This window comes from Gopherus evgoodei, chromosome 3 (genome assembly GCF_007399415.2).
Source record: "Gopherus evgoodei ecotype Sinaloan lineage chromosome 3, rGopEvg1_v1.p, whole genome shotgun sequence".
Classification (NCBI taxonomy): Eukaryota; Metazoa; Chordata; order Testudines; family Testudinidae; genus Gopherus; species Gopherus evgoodei.
In genome coordinates, this window is record NC_044324.1 from 154,541,333 (window position 1) to 154,555,156 (window position 13,824).

Sequence of the window (13,824 nt, forward strand, 5' to 3'; positions counted from 1 at the left end):
AAGCTGATACTTTGACATCCTGCTTAGGGAAAATTAAAGGTCTTTTGTCTTGCCCATCCCCACCCCTCCAAAAAGTAGAGCAGAATTCAGCCTGGAATTAATTGGAAGTATGGGATCTGAGTCTTAGTGCAGATTTCACTTGTTATCAAATCACAAAACTTCAAAGCAACTTTTAGAAACATCATATATATCACTGTTTCAGTATCTCCATTCTCGGCATGGGGCTGTCAGATAAATTATTTGCAATAAATAATTCTGCCAGCTCTATATAGTGTCTTTCCTTAAACCAGGTAATGTCACAGTGCCATCTGGTGCACACTGGAGGGAACATCATACAGAGAAAATATTTGTAAAGATCTTTTGTGAATGACTTTCAGTCTTTATTAGACTACATAATACACATCTTACCCAAAACCAGACTCTCTCTGCAGAACTTTCTCTAATAATTTCTTGATTACCCTGGTTCTTAACTATGAGGAACATACATCCACTGCTGCTGACATAATGCAAAGTGTGATTCTCAGAAGGCCCAAACACCTGCACATCCCATTGATTTGAATAGTCCTTTAGAATATGTGCTAACTAGTTATGCTAAAACTGTCTGACCATGTATTTAGCTGTGACACTGAGAACCTTTCCCAGATCTGAGGAAGAGCTCTGTGTAGCTTGAAAGCTTGTGTCTCTCGCCAACAAAACATATTACTTCACCCATCTTGACTCTCTATTGATTTCAGCTGTCATTTTGGATGCTCAGGTCTTCTGAATATAAGGCCCAAAGAAAGGGGAAGGTGGGTATTTAATTTTTTTTTAAATATCTCCTAACTTACTCAAGATAAATTTGTGGCAGACCCATTGTACTATAGGAGTCATATAGGAATAGATTTTTGTCCACATTGTATTGTGCTAGTTTATCACAATTTGGCCTGATCCATTGCCCACTAAAGTTGATGGGAGCCTTTCTATCAATATCAGTTGGCAGTGGACCAGGCCCTTTATGATAATGTATAATCACAGGGACCCCATGTTCCCAACTGGCAGAGGACACACGGATTATTTAGGGTTTTACAGAGACCTGCTTAATAGTTCACCAAAGGGGATCATGTGATGTCTTTACAGAGAGCCAATAGCTCCCTGGTTGTCATCATAATTGTGAAATCATAGATGTATGTACAGATAATACTTAAGTTATGTATCTTTACTGATAACTATTCTCTTAAGGTCTTGGTGCTAAGGCAGGTCACCAGAAGTTCCCCTGTCTGAAAGGAACTTCTCCAAGGTAGCTGACATCTATCTCCCTTTATGGCCATTTGTGTATTGAGTATTGTATGCCTCAAAGTGTATGCCTGTTTGCATACTGATTACTGAGATTGCAAAGTCTACGAGAGAGGAAATCTACAGGAAGAAACAAACAGCAGTGGGTATCCTGTTTATGAATAAAGCCCATGGCATGATATGTCTTGGAGTGCAAAGAGACACACTGAATCCCTCACTTAGGAGGCAAAAATACAGTGTGCATGTTTCATGAAAGAAGGGTCACAGCCAACCTGACTCTAAAGAGTTGCATGGATTTGGGCAAGCAATACTTTATTAGCGATGAGAATATCTTGTTAACTAAGTCTAGGCTCTAGAATTAGTAGTATGATTTTGTTTTATAGGTAACCATTTATTTCCAGTACTTCTACGTGAACTTATATTTGATTTCACTATAAACATATGTAAGTGCTGTGAGTTCAGTGGAGTGGTGATCTAAGGTAGTACTGATAGATCTAAAACAGACCTGTTTCTTTGGAAGGAGTGAATCTGGGAATGAGATGAGTGTCCCGTGGACCAGGGACACACTCGGCAAGGTCGGGGGTTGGAGTATCCCCATCGCTAATCTTTAGACTAACAGTGGAGCCTGCAAGGCCAGAGCAGAATACTTACGTTCCTCTGGCTGGTAGAAGTGGGAAGCTGACCCATGGCTGACACAGACAAGACTTCCTTATGCTAAGGACAGGTGAGAGCAAAGTGCATTACAACCCAGGGTACCCCGGGAAGCATCACAGTGACTGAGATTTAAGGGCATCTGTTTCCTTAGTCTGATATTGTCTCCAGATGCAATAATAATACAGCAGGATTCCATCCTGAAACCCTTGCTTAGGTGAGTATAGCTTAGTCTTGCATTGACTTCATTATGGGAACAATAGGATTTGAATATGATTTAAATGTGACTACTCACCTGAGCAAGGACAACTCATATCAGGAAGGGTTGCAGGATGATGCCATTATTGTCTTTATTAGTGCTGGGTGGGGGAATTCAAAAAGATTGATTGTTTTCAATGGATTTACATCTAGAATGAGTTTGCCTCCCACGATTTTAAAACCACAAGGCTTACTTCCCATTCTCCTGTTGGAGATGGTTTCTTAATGACAAAGTTTAACTTTGTGAGGAAGAAAGTTGACCTGCCCCATCAAGCCCAGTGGTTCAGCAAATTCAAATAGGCATCCGAATTTCAAGATTTTATCCAAACCAAATCTGTACTCCAGACCTATTGAGGTTCCCTAGTAATTGGAATAGAAATATATATCATGGGTTGTGACCTGCAAAGAAGGAGAAAAAATAATCCCATATTTTACTTAAATAGCAGTTTCTATCTCAGGGTCTGAACCAGCATTCCTCGAAAACCCCAAATTCCCACTGACTCTAAGGGGAGCTTTGGTTGTGCAAAGTATGCAGGACTGGGTCCACAACAAGCAACAACCAAAACAGTGCATTGTTTCAGAGATTCTCAAACAAATGCAGAAGTCAAATTCCTTAGGACCTTTCCCCTTTTGCACACCATTTTAGATGCTAGAAGAACAATGTAAACCACAGAGAAGTAGAATGAAAAGGAATAGATTCACTTTCCTTCTAGCACTAAATTTTATCCTTATGTCAAACTTAGAACTGGAAAAACTCTTTTACAGTTGTTAAACAATTACTATAAAATGCACAGTGGCTACAAAAATAGTATACCATATGGAATATAAAACAGCATTTTACAAAAAATAAAACTTAGCAATAAGTCAGTTAACCCTACTTTCAGGTATTATGCTAGAAATACCAATGGCCTAGCCAGCTGGCCCTAAAGATACGGGGGGGGGGGGGGGGGGGGGGCGGTGCAAATTGGGAAATCCAGCTGATTCTATGATTCTAATAACGAAAGATCTGACTTGTGAAGCCAGAGCAGAAAGCCTAAATATATAGAGAGTGCCTGAAAAAGAGACAATTAAGAAGCCAAATATAAATGTATGAACTCCACAGGAAATATCAGTTAAATACAGATTGTGATGGTCATGGAAATGGTAAATTGGGCTCCTTATGCTGTCAATTAGTCTAGATGATCAATGCCCTAATGCTTCATATTACAGTAATGCTGTAAAGTATAATCACACAAACTGGGCCCTGCGTTTATACAGCCATATGTGCTACTATATATAGATATTGACATGCAGAGCAGCATTTAGATTTGTTTTGCTTAATAGCTCTTAAACTATGAACAAAGCATTTTGGGTGCTTCAGCAAGTCACAGTGTAGCCATAGCATTCTTACAGTTCCCTGATTTGTTGTTTCTTGTGGTGCTATTTAATGGGCTATAAAAATAATTTTAACTAATTCATCTTCAATTCTAATTTCTGAAAAAGCAACTATTGTGGCTTAGGGCAACAAATTAAACAGCATCAGCCCTACTGAATGATTCAGAGTTAAGCTTCTTTACAAAGAAGCTTAATTGCTGACCAAATGATTGTTCTAGTATCTAATATCTATCTGTGATTGTTCATTAACCACTATTTTTGGGAGTTGCTATTCAGCATGTGAAATACTTGCTGCACTTAAAACTTTAGAGAGTGAATCCTAGCTCTGCTAGGGATCAGGAATAATGTTTACAAAGGTGATTTTTCTGTTTATAATGTTTGTGTGTGGGAGTCCCACTTCAGGGGAGAAAAGACACAGAGATTGCTCAGAGTTATCTTGTACTTTGGCAACAACATCATCTATTCATGGAACATGCTTCACTAAAAAGTTCCAGGGTGTTTTAGCATTGAGTTAAAAGCAGCATCAGCCACATTAACTTCTGCAATTTTTGTTTAAAACAATTCCATATGTCAGCATGAAGCTCCACACTAAATATGATCTCATAACCTTGCTCCAGCTCATGGGCCCTGTAGCATTCTGTGTCAGCTGCAGTGTTTAGAGGTCTAATGTGAAGTCAGAGGAAAGACTCCCATTGACTTCAGTGGTCTTTGGATTTGTTCTTAAGAGCATAAGATGAAGGAAATGAAAAAATACATTGACCAGCCTTCCATGTCTATCTTGATGGGCAGAGATCTCAATCTGGCAACACTAAGGAGATGATAATTATTGTGCTTCTGTCTAGCTTTCTTCCTCCAAGTGATCTCAACGTGATTTAAAAATATTAAACTTAATAGTACCTCTGTACGTGAATAGGTATTATTACACCCACTTTAACATCTCTATAAGGTAAAATCTTTCAAAAGTGGCCACTGATTTTTAGATACCCATTTTGGTCCACAAAAAATAGAGGCCTCCAAAACTGGTTACCACTTCTGAAAATTTGGGCCTAATGTCCTGATCCTACAAAGACTTAGGGATACACTTAACTTTATACAGGGTGAGCAGTTCTCACTGAAGTCAGTAGAACTACTCACAGTGTGTAAAATTAAGCACAAATTAAGCATATGGACCTCAACAAACCAAGGGCCTATCCTGAATACAACCCACTAAAGCTGCATTCATCTTAGTCTAGTCGTACATAAATGCATCACTTGGCCAGATATGTTAGCCATATTATTATGTATCAAGCTTATTTATTGGCCACAAAGAGTCCATTACTATCACTTACAGCGAACTCCACTCCCAACACAACCTTCCAAATAAGCATGCTAATATAGCCCAGCTCTAAAACATTCTCATAGCATGACCTACATTTTAAGGGGAAGCTTGTTGCATGGATTTCCTCCCTTTTTGCAATTCTGTGGATTATTTCCATTCATAATCACTTAACATCCCAGTAACTACAGCAATTCCCTATATGCTATGGAGATATTTAACATATACTTAGCTGTCTTTAATGTGATTTAGCAGCTGAAAACAAGGAGGACTGGCACCATGAGACCAGTCAACTCTCCTCAGAGAAGTTGTTAAGCAAGTGCACAATGGACAATTTTCGGAACCTCTGTACTATGGTATTTTGTTACACAATTAGTCCATTTGTCCTAGTACTTAAAAGGGTAGGTCCAGGAAGGTACAGTATCACCAAATTGTGTCAGGAGTATCTGTTCTACAATTTACAAAGGAAAGATGGACATGGAAAGGGTGAATAAGGACACAGAGGTCTATGACAAGGGTAATCAATTATGTTTTGCCAAGGTCCAGACTCCAGAGAAAAATAATACAAAAATAATAACAGTAATAAGATTTCAAGGTCCATTCAAAAGTGTCTGGAGGCCCTGCTTTGGCCTGCAGTCTTATTGACTACCCCTGGTCTATAGAGTAATTCAGTGGTTTTTCAACATTTGTAGACACCTAAAATTTTTTGCATACAGGTGCATACTCCACTGGAAATTAGACATAGTCTGTAGACTCCTAGAGGTCGGTGGATCATGGGTTGAAATCTACTGGCATGATCTAATGAAGGGGAAGCACAGGAGACAGAGAGCAGAAAGCTGCCTAGACTTAGGGGTTTGAACAGTGACTTGATGAAGGACTTGGGTTTGGAAAATGCCTGTTGATTATTGTGGGTGTTCTGCCAGTTTTCCCACGTCTGGAAATTAATACATAAAGAAGGGGAATTGAGAAGCAGATTTCTTGTACTAACAAAATTACAGTGAAAAAAGTAGTAAAAACCTTTTGGAAATGTAACTTAATATTCCTGGTGGGAACTAGGAGCACTGGATGCAACACAATGAAGTGTGTGGAAATTGCAGCAAGTGTGCAATGGAAGCAGGTGCACAGCAGCCATAGTGCAAATGTGCAACACACTAAGCAACTAGGCACTAGACAGGGTGCAAACATGCAACACAATGAACAGGCATGGGGCAGCGGTGACATGAAGGTGCAACTCAACAAGGTGCGTGGCAAACGTGCAACGCAAGCCGTGGTGCAACACAATGAGCAGACATATATGGCAACCCTAGTGCAAATGTGCCACAACTTGGAGCAAGCGATTGGTAGCCGCGGTGCAAACGTACAACACAACGGCCAGACGGCTGCCACCGTCACCTCAGACCTGCCCACCTTCCCCCACCCCGAGTGGGCAGGAGCGGGTGGGTTTGCGGGCAGGGTTCGGCTGCGCCACTCCCCTGCGATGGCGGGTTCGGCGGTTTCCTGTAGCGTTTCGGGGACACCAGTGTGCGCTGGGAGGGGCTCCCTGGAGCTGGGCGCACCCCGGGCAGAGGCGAAGCCTCTCATGGGCTCCCAACAGCGGCGGGAGGGTAATTGCACGGCGCCCCCAATAACTGCCGCGTTGCCTCGCCCTACTGCCCCCCCCCCGGCGGGGCCTCGTGAGCCATTCAGAGCATCAACCACCACAGGCAGAAAACTAACGGAAACTTTGACTGGAGCTCTGCGCATGCGCCGCCCCACCCCCTCGCCCAGGTCCCGCAGGGCCTGGCGGGGGTTGTCGTTTCTTCGCGGGTGCTCGGCGGAGGCAGGGAGCGGGCGGTCGAACCACAGCTCCCGGCAGCCCCTGCGCCCCAGCCTGTGGCTGCGGGAGCAGCGGGGATAATGAGATGCGTGTGAAGCGGCTCTGTCCCGCGGGGCGCCGGAGTCGCTCTGTCCCGCAGGTGAGTAGCGGGCTGCGCGCGGGCGGAGGGGTCGAGGCGGGAGCCGTGCGCTGGGCAACCCCGGCGGCAGCACCGCCCTTCCTGGGAGGCTGGGTCCGGGGTGCAGCCAGCGCAGGCTCCGGGAGCCTACGGGGCAGCCCGGGCTCCGGGCGCTGCGCTGCTGCTACGGGGGCGGATTTCTCAGCGCCGACCCGGGCGGCCCCGGGCTCCCGTCGGGGAGGGGTGGGGACCTTGACTGGGGGGGGAACGAGCTGAAGCCACATCATCTCCGGAGAGAGGCGCGACCGCTCGGCGGGGGAGGTGTCGCTTTATCGCGGGTGACTTCAAAAGTGGTTCCCGGGGGGAGGTCTGGAAACTTTCAGTTCTCCCTGACTCCGAATCAGAAACAGTGTGAACGAGCGAGCCGGTTACTCCCATTCCCGCGCGCTGCCCGGGACAGACCGACTTATCCCCGCACCGTGCGGGGCCATCGCCCGCGCCCTTCTCCATGATCACGGGGAGTAACGGGATTACGCAGAGCCTACTGCAAAGCCTCGCCACACGTGTGAGTAGCCCCTTCGAGCTCAGGGGCCCCATAGCATGAGTAGGGGGTTTGCAGGACCCAAATGGTGTATGACGTGCGCCTTCTCTGTCAGTCCTGCCAAAAACTTAACTTCCAGGAGAGTGGGAAAACTACAAACAGTGTAGCCAACCACTTGCCGATGAGGGAGAGAAGTAATGTTTTATTTGTATTATTGTGGCACCCCGGAGTCTCAATCACAGACTAGGAGCCCATGCCCATGGTTCTGAAAGGTCTAAGTAAGGATAATGGGAATGAATTTGAGAGAGAAAAATGTAGGCTGAACATTAGGAAAAATTGTCTGAAAGATCTAATGCTTTGGGAAACAATCAACAAACAACCATGGTGAAAGATCACTTGGGACTTTTGAAACTTGACATAACACATTGAAAAAGGTAGTGTATGGAGCAGTGTTGTACTGGCAGGGAAGAGGACCCTAGATCATCTAATAGGTCTTTTTCATCTTTGGTTTCTGAGGTTCTGTGAACTATTTCATTTTTACAATTTTAAAGCATTTCAAGAATGAGCATTGATTTCAAAATTTGATTTTTAAAATATATATAAAGTAACTATTTTTTTTAACCACTTTATAATCCTTGAATGGGGAAACTATAGAACTAAGTTGCATTTACATGGAATAGTCTTGTTAAATGAACCTTTCTGGTAGTACAACAATCAGCCCCCATTTTCAATAAACTGCTTTAAACATTTATGTGCAGATAATAAAAAATTGGTATGAAAAGACTTTAATACAAATATTTAACATTTTAAAATATTTTTAGTTTAAGAATTGGGAAATGTGATACCCTGGCCTACAGCATGACCTGGTTTCTCTTAATTTGTAGCCACCAATGACCTCACATCAATTAAATCTTTCATCTCCATCTCTTGCACACATCTCTGTGCCTCCTCCTATACTATTCCATATTCTTGGAACCCCTTCCCCAAATTTGTTCACTAAACTGCTTCTCTTGCTTCCTTTAATATGCCACCTAAAATATAATTCTGCTATCTCATCTATGAGAAGTGAGGGATAGGAAAGGAGCACATGGAAAACACACACAACAACCAGCTCTCAGAGTTAAAGGAACAGTTAAGATGTTCACATACTTTCTTGCAGTGGTTCTCAACCAGGAGTATGTGTACCCCTGGAGGTACTCAGAGGTCTTCCAGGGGTACATCAACTCATCTAGATATTTGCCTAGTTTTACAACAGGCTACATAAAAGCACTAGCAAGTCAGTACAAACTAAAATTTCATAGACAATGATTTATTTATACTGCTCTGTATGCTATACCCTGAAATGTAAGTACAGCATTTATATTCCAATTGATGTATTTTATAATTGTTTGGTAAAAATGATAAAGTAAGCAATTTTTTCAGTAAGTGTGTGGTGTAACCCTTGTATTTTTGTCTAATTGTGTGAGCTTTTAAATGAGGTGAAACTTGGGGGGACACAAGGCAGATCAGACTCTTGAAAGGGGTACAGTAGTTTTTAAAGGTTGAGACTCGCTGCTTTACTGAAAAAGCAGCAAAAAATCCTGTGGCACCTAATAAACTCACAGACGTTTTGGAGCATGAGCTTTTGTGGGTGAATACCCACTTCGTCGGATGCATGTCGCCATGCAAGGCACTGCTTTACTGAGTAAATGTATTATCTTACTATCACTTCTGCCTTCTTCTCTGCTTTGTTTGTTTATGGCCCTAATTTGTATTGTGACAAATGTGTTCTTTGAGGCAGGGACTGTCTTAATTTTTCCTAGGTGGCTAACACACTTTTGAGTGTGCAAAAAGTAGTAATTTTGTTGTAACTAGTTACACTGAAAGATTAAATAGGTAAAGATTTACTTTCCTTTTTTGGATGAGGTAATTGTGACAAGCTACGATATTAACTTTGCAATAAGCCACCTTTATGTTGTGGTTGCAGAGCTCCATACCAGCAGTTGTGATTGCTGGATCAAGGGCTAATTTTTCTCCCATCTTTACATCTCTTTTGTAATTTTTTACGTACACACACTCGTGGATCTTTGGTTATATGTGGATAAATATTCACCAGTAGTTTTAGTCTGTTAAATTAGCCTTGTAATGTTAATCAGCCTTATTCGTACTCAGGGTAGTTTTTATTTCCTGAAGAAAGCATAGAGTTATTTACTTTTTTTAGGATTAATTTAATTGTTAAACATGGTGATATTTTTTATGAGCATCCCTCATCTACAGAAAATGTGATGAAAAGCATGTGAGCTTTTATGTCTTTTATTGATTTGTTTTTGAAAAAAGTACATTATATATAGTATCCTTATGCTTGGGTCACTTGAACATTCAGATAGTTTCTTTTTATGGGAGCAAAGTTACATGGGGAAATGCAGAAATTTTTTCTGTTATTTCAGTGATATTTATTGAAACTGTGGAAGATACATTGATGGACTATTGACATTTCTCTGAAATGCTGTGCACTCTCTGCAAAATATGAGCATCCTTAATTTCTGAGGTTGTCAATGGGAGTCATAGAATTGCACCCTCAATCCTACTTCAGATTAGTATATGTCTGACATCACATTTCATTTTGTTTTAAACTATCTGTCATATTGATCACTGTTATGAAATGCAAATTTGCCTCACTTTGTTCTTCAATACAACCAAATAATAAAGCTCAGCGCTATTAAAAATTCAGCCAGAGCTGTTGGTGTAGACAAAATGTATTCAATGAATGGTTATTCAGCATTGCTCCTGAATGCTTGAAATGCTGTTTCAGGCAATAGTATCTTACAACAAATAATCAGAGTCCATAATCACCAGATGCAGAGCAAAAAAGAATTAAAATAACAAAACAATAGTAATTATATACAAAAAAGTGGCAGGTTCACTGTCAGATATAAGAACATTAATATGGTGTACAGTAGTTCTTTTGAAAACGTTGTGTAAATATCTTCCTACAGCTAAACTTTTCTGGGTGCTGTATTTCACGTTTTTATATTGACTTGAATGAATAATGTTAGAAATTCCAAGTTAAGTGTCAGAGAATTTTCTAATGATAATATTGTGGTTTTGTGAATACTTGATTGCATTTAATGTATTTCTTATCCCACCCACCACCTATAAACCAATATGCCCATAAAACAGAGCTGTGCTCAGCCCTTCTGCATCAATAATTACAGTATTTCCTGTGACATTACTGGGAAAACAATCATGAAATGTCAAATGTAGCCGGTATGCTGGGTAGCTTTAGGCACCATGTACATAGTAGATGGCCTACAACAAGGAAGCAGTTAAGCATCTGTTATTAACCAACAAAATAAATGTAAAAATTGATTAATAACATTTTATATATATATATATATATTTTGCAAGGAATTAGTAATACTTTGAAACTAATGTGATTATACTGCTATTCTGCAAAATTATAAACTATTTTGAAATAATATCATTTTTTTCCCTCTACCAGGCGGAATACGACGTTTCAAAATGCTGCAGATTATCTGGGTGAACCTAGAGATTAGATTTAATGTGCTTGTGTTTTTAGAAATGCTGTTCCTGCGTTTCATGAGAGAGAACACTTTACAAAAATGAAAAATTGGAGATTAATGAAGGTAGTTTTTTTACCATGTCCGTACATGTTAATGAACTCTGAGAAGAACTTTTGAAGAAAGAATAGATTCGTCATAAACACTGATATATGCAGTGTTATTGGCTCAGGATGCTAGCCACATGTTTTTTTGTTTAAATAGAAAAAGACATCTAAGTGAAGATGAGTCTGTGTTTGATATATAGTGTCTGGAGTTAAGTGAGAGAAGAAATATTATTAAAGATCTGACCAACAATAATCTCTATCTGAGACCAAGATTTTCTCAAAAGAAATAAAATGAAGGACCTGTTTGAGAAAGTGGTATTGATTTATTCCTCTGAAGGAGACAATTTCATGATGATTTAAGCCTCTACCAACATCTGGATGTGGTGCTAAAGGCAAGTCTGTGTCTTTGATCAGCTGACTGAAACTGTGGAAAGACTTTAAATTAAAAGGTCCTAACTTCTGGCTGAAATTCTCTTGCTCATCAGCTTGAACAGAATGAAAGGGAAAATGAACATGACGTATCAGTCAGGGGCCTCTTACTGAACTGAAAAAGGGAAACTTTAGACTGTCCTTTAAACTGTAAAATTATAACAAACACCCTGGTCAAATATTTTTTAAAAAAAGTTGACTACTAGGCAGATCTCTACAGATTTAAAGAAAGTCAGATGTCAGCAAACGATTCCTCTCCTCCATCCTTGCAGAAGTTTTCTCCTCCTGCATCTCATGCTGCTGCACCACCAACCCCTTCTCTGTCTTCAAGTCCCCAGTCGGGACTCTCCAACCGGCTATCCAATGGCAGCCTCAGTACACAGAGTCTCACCAACTCCAGGGGCTCTGTGCATGGGGTCTCATTCCTGCTGCAGATCGGTCTCACTCGGGAGACTGTCACCATTGAAGCTCAGGACTTGTCCCTCTCATCTGTCAAAGACCTAGTCTGTTCTATAGTGTACCAGAAGGTATAGTATAACAACAGAAAATGTTGATTGTAATAATTGTTTTAATTTTACTATCATCGCTATCACTCTTGTAATTTGGATACATCAAGTGGTTATGTGCAGAGACAAGACCAGTGTTGGAATTGTGTTAAGGTTGATCCCATGTAGTTCTAAAAGATGTATCTCCCAAGATGGGAGTTTCAGTTAAAAGGAAGGGGGCTCTCCTTATGTCTGCTTCTGAAATCCTACAACAATAGAAATGCAGTAATAAAGTTGGACTCTTCATACAGTAATTAGTTTTGATAATATGGAAACAATGTTATTTTTTCCCCTTGTGGTTGTAGTCAGTGTTGCTGCTCTCTAGTAGTGTTCTTCTGTGGTCATTGCTGCTATGTATTTGTGTTGAAGAAAACATTGTTCAGTAGTATTCTTGGTATAACACAGCAATTCTCAAACTGTGGTCCTTGAACAGTGGTGGCTCACAGAACAATTGCTGGTGGTCTGCAGAGGTCTGGTGGTTCACATGGTATTGGCTCTTCTTGTTTACAGCTGCAAAATTTTATTAAAAGGCAGCTAATACTTTTCTAATATTTCTTTTCCAAGTAAGCAATTGCTATAGTTGTCACAAGGATGGAATACACTCGTCAGTGGGAGGGGAGGTATCAATGAGACAATTTTTCTATTAAGATGGGGTGTTAATAGCAGTGTGAAAAAATTGAAGACCCCTGGTATAGTGCTAAAATGGTAGAAAGGAAATGTGCATTTCATTATTTATATTCATGGATTGCATTTATGTATAGATTATATGCTATTAACCAAATTCAAAGTTCATGTTAAGTTTCAAGCAAATAATAAAACCAATCTAATTTTATCAATTTCCCTCAGATGAGTTGTTATATTAAACAGTTTTATAGAAGGGGAGTGGGAAAAAGTCATGAGGAATTAAATACAATTGGAGTGTGGACTCAGTTGCTTTTCTTTGCCTGTAATTCTTTTCATTTTTCTGGATTATGTTTATGAATAGATAAATTTATAGCTTATTAGACTTGGAATACAGTGTTCTTTTCCCATTCTTAGGATTTTTAGGGGGTGGAGGTAAGCTTGATATGAGCACCAGTATCTAGATAATCTAATTGCATTTCCTCTTCTCCATAAGATTTTTTTTGTATTCTCGTCCTGTGTTCCACATTTTTGTTTAGAAATATAGTAAACATATTGATTTCACAGAAATTTTGTGACCTACCAAAAATAGTTCAATGACCCATGTAATTTTTGGTGGGGAAAAAAAATATAGGTAGTACATAAAAGTTAGCATCACTATTGTTTCCAGCCTTTTATGGTCCTTCTTTCTTTTTCTTTCATCTCCCTCTTTTTGCATCTGAATGTATGCTCGTTTCTTCCTGTCTTCACACTTGACACCTCTTTCTGTGTTCATTCTCTCTCATTTTGGCACTTCCTGTCTATTCTTGGTGGCCTCAGCTATAGTCATTTCATAGCTCAAGTTCAGAAACACATTATATGTGGAGCCAGTTATATTGTAAAATTGGCGAGGATTTCAAGAACCTGCTCTTCCTCTCCCAAACTGGCTTTAATGCATCTGTATACTAACTGTTGTGACTGATGATCTTAATAGAGAGCTGCTTAGGGAGAACATGCCCCATGCATGCAGCAAACAGCTGACCAGAAAATTGGGGGAAGGCTGCTTGTGTGTGTTGGACTTTTGCAGCCAGTGCACAGTCGCAATACTGTATCCTGCCTGGAACTGATCCTGAGGTCAGGTGGCAGAGCCACAATTATATCCATAAATATGTTCTATTAACATAAAGTTCTCAAAATTACACTTTTCTCTGAGAATTATTCTGCACACAGCTACTTATTGTCCCATCAGGAATGCCTTGTAATTTGGTAATATTCAGACCTCACCTACCTGTGGCATT

The 13,824-nt window shown here is 40.5% G+C and overlaps 2 protein-coding genes across 4 annotated transcripts in view; one reads left to right on the forward strand and one right to left on the reverse strand.

The window, feature by feature from the left end:
• Positions 1 to 6,560, reverse strand: part of QPCT (glutaminyl-peptide cyclotransferase) — a 33,703-nt gene extending 27,143 nt beyond the window's left edge. The window contains exon 1 of one of the 2 annotated variants that reach the window (XM_030557073.1): positions 6,278 to 6,560. In XM_030557073.1, coding sequence (XP_030412933.1) covers positions 6,278 to 6,451 — 174 coding nt within the window. In that variant the 5' untranslated portion in view covers positions 6,452 to 6,560. Of the gene's footprint in view, positions 1 to 6,262 lie in introns of both variants that reach the window. The other variant, XM_030557072.1, reaches the window with a different exon arrangement.
• A 130-nt stretch (positions 6,561 to 6,690) lies between these two features.
• PRKD3 (protein kinase D3) overlaps positions 6,691 to 13,824 on the forward strand; it is a 94,969-nt gene continuing 87,835 nt past the window's right edge. The window contains exons 1-2 of one of the 2 annotated variants that reach the window (XM_030557069.1): positions 6,738 to 6,825; positions 10,827 to 11,908. In XM_030557069.1, coding sequence (XP_030412929.1) covers positions 11,618 to 11,908 — 291 coding nt within the window. In that variant the 5' untranslated portion in view covers positions 6,738 to 6,825; positions 10,827 to 11,617. Of the gene's footprint in view, positions 6,826 to 10,826; positions 11,909 to 13,824 lie in introns of both variants that reach the window. The other variant, XM_030557070.1, reaches the window with a different exon arrangement.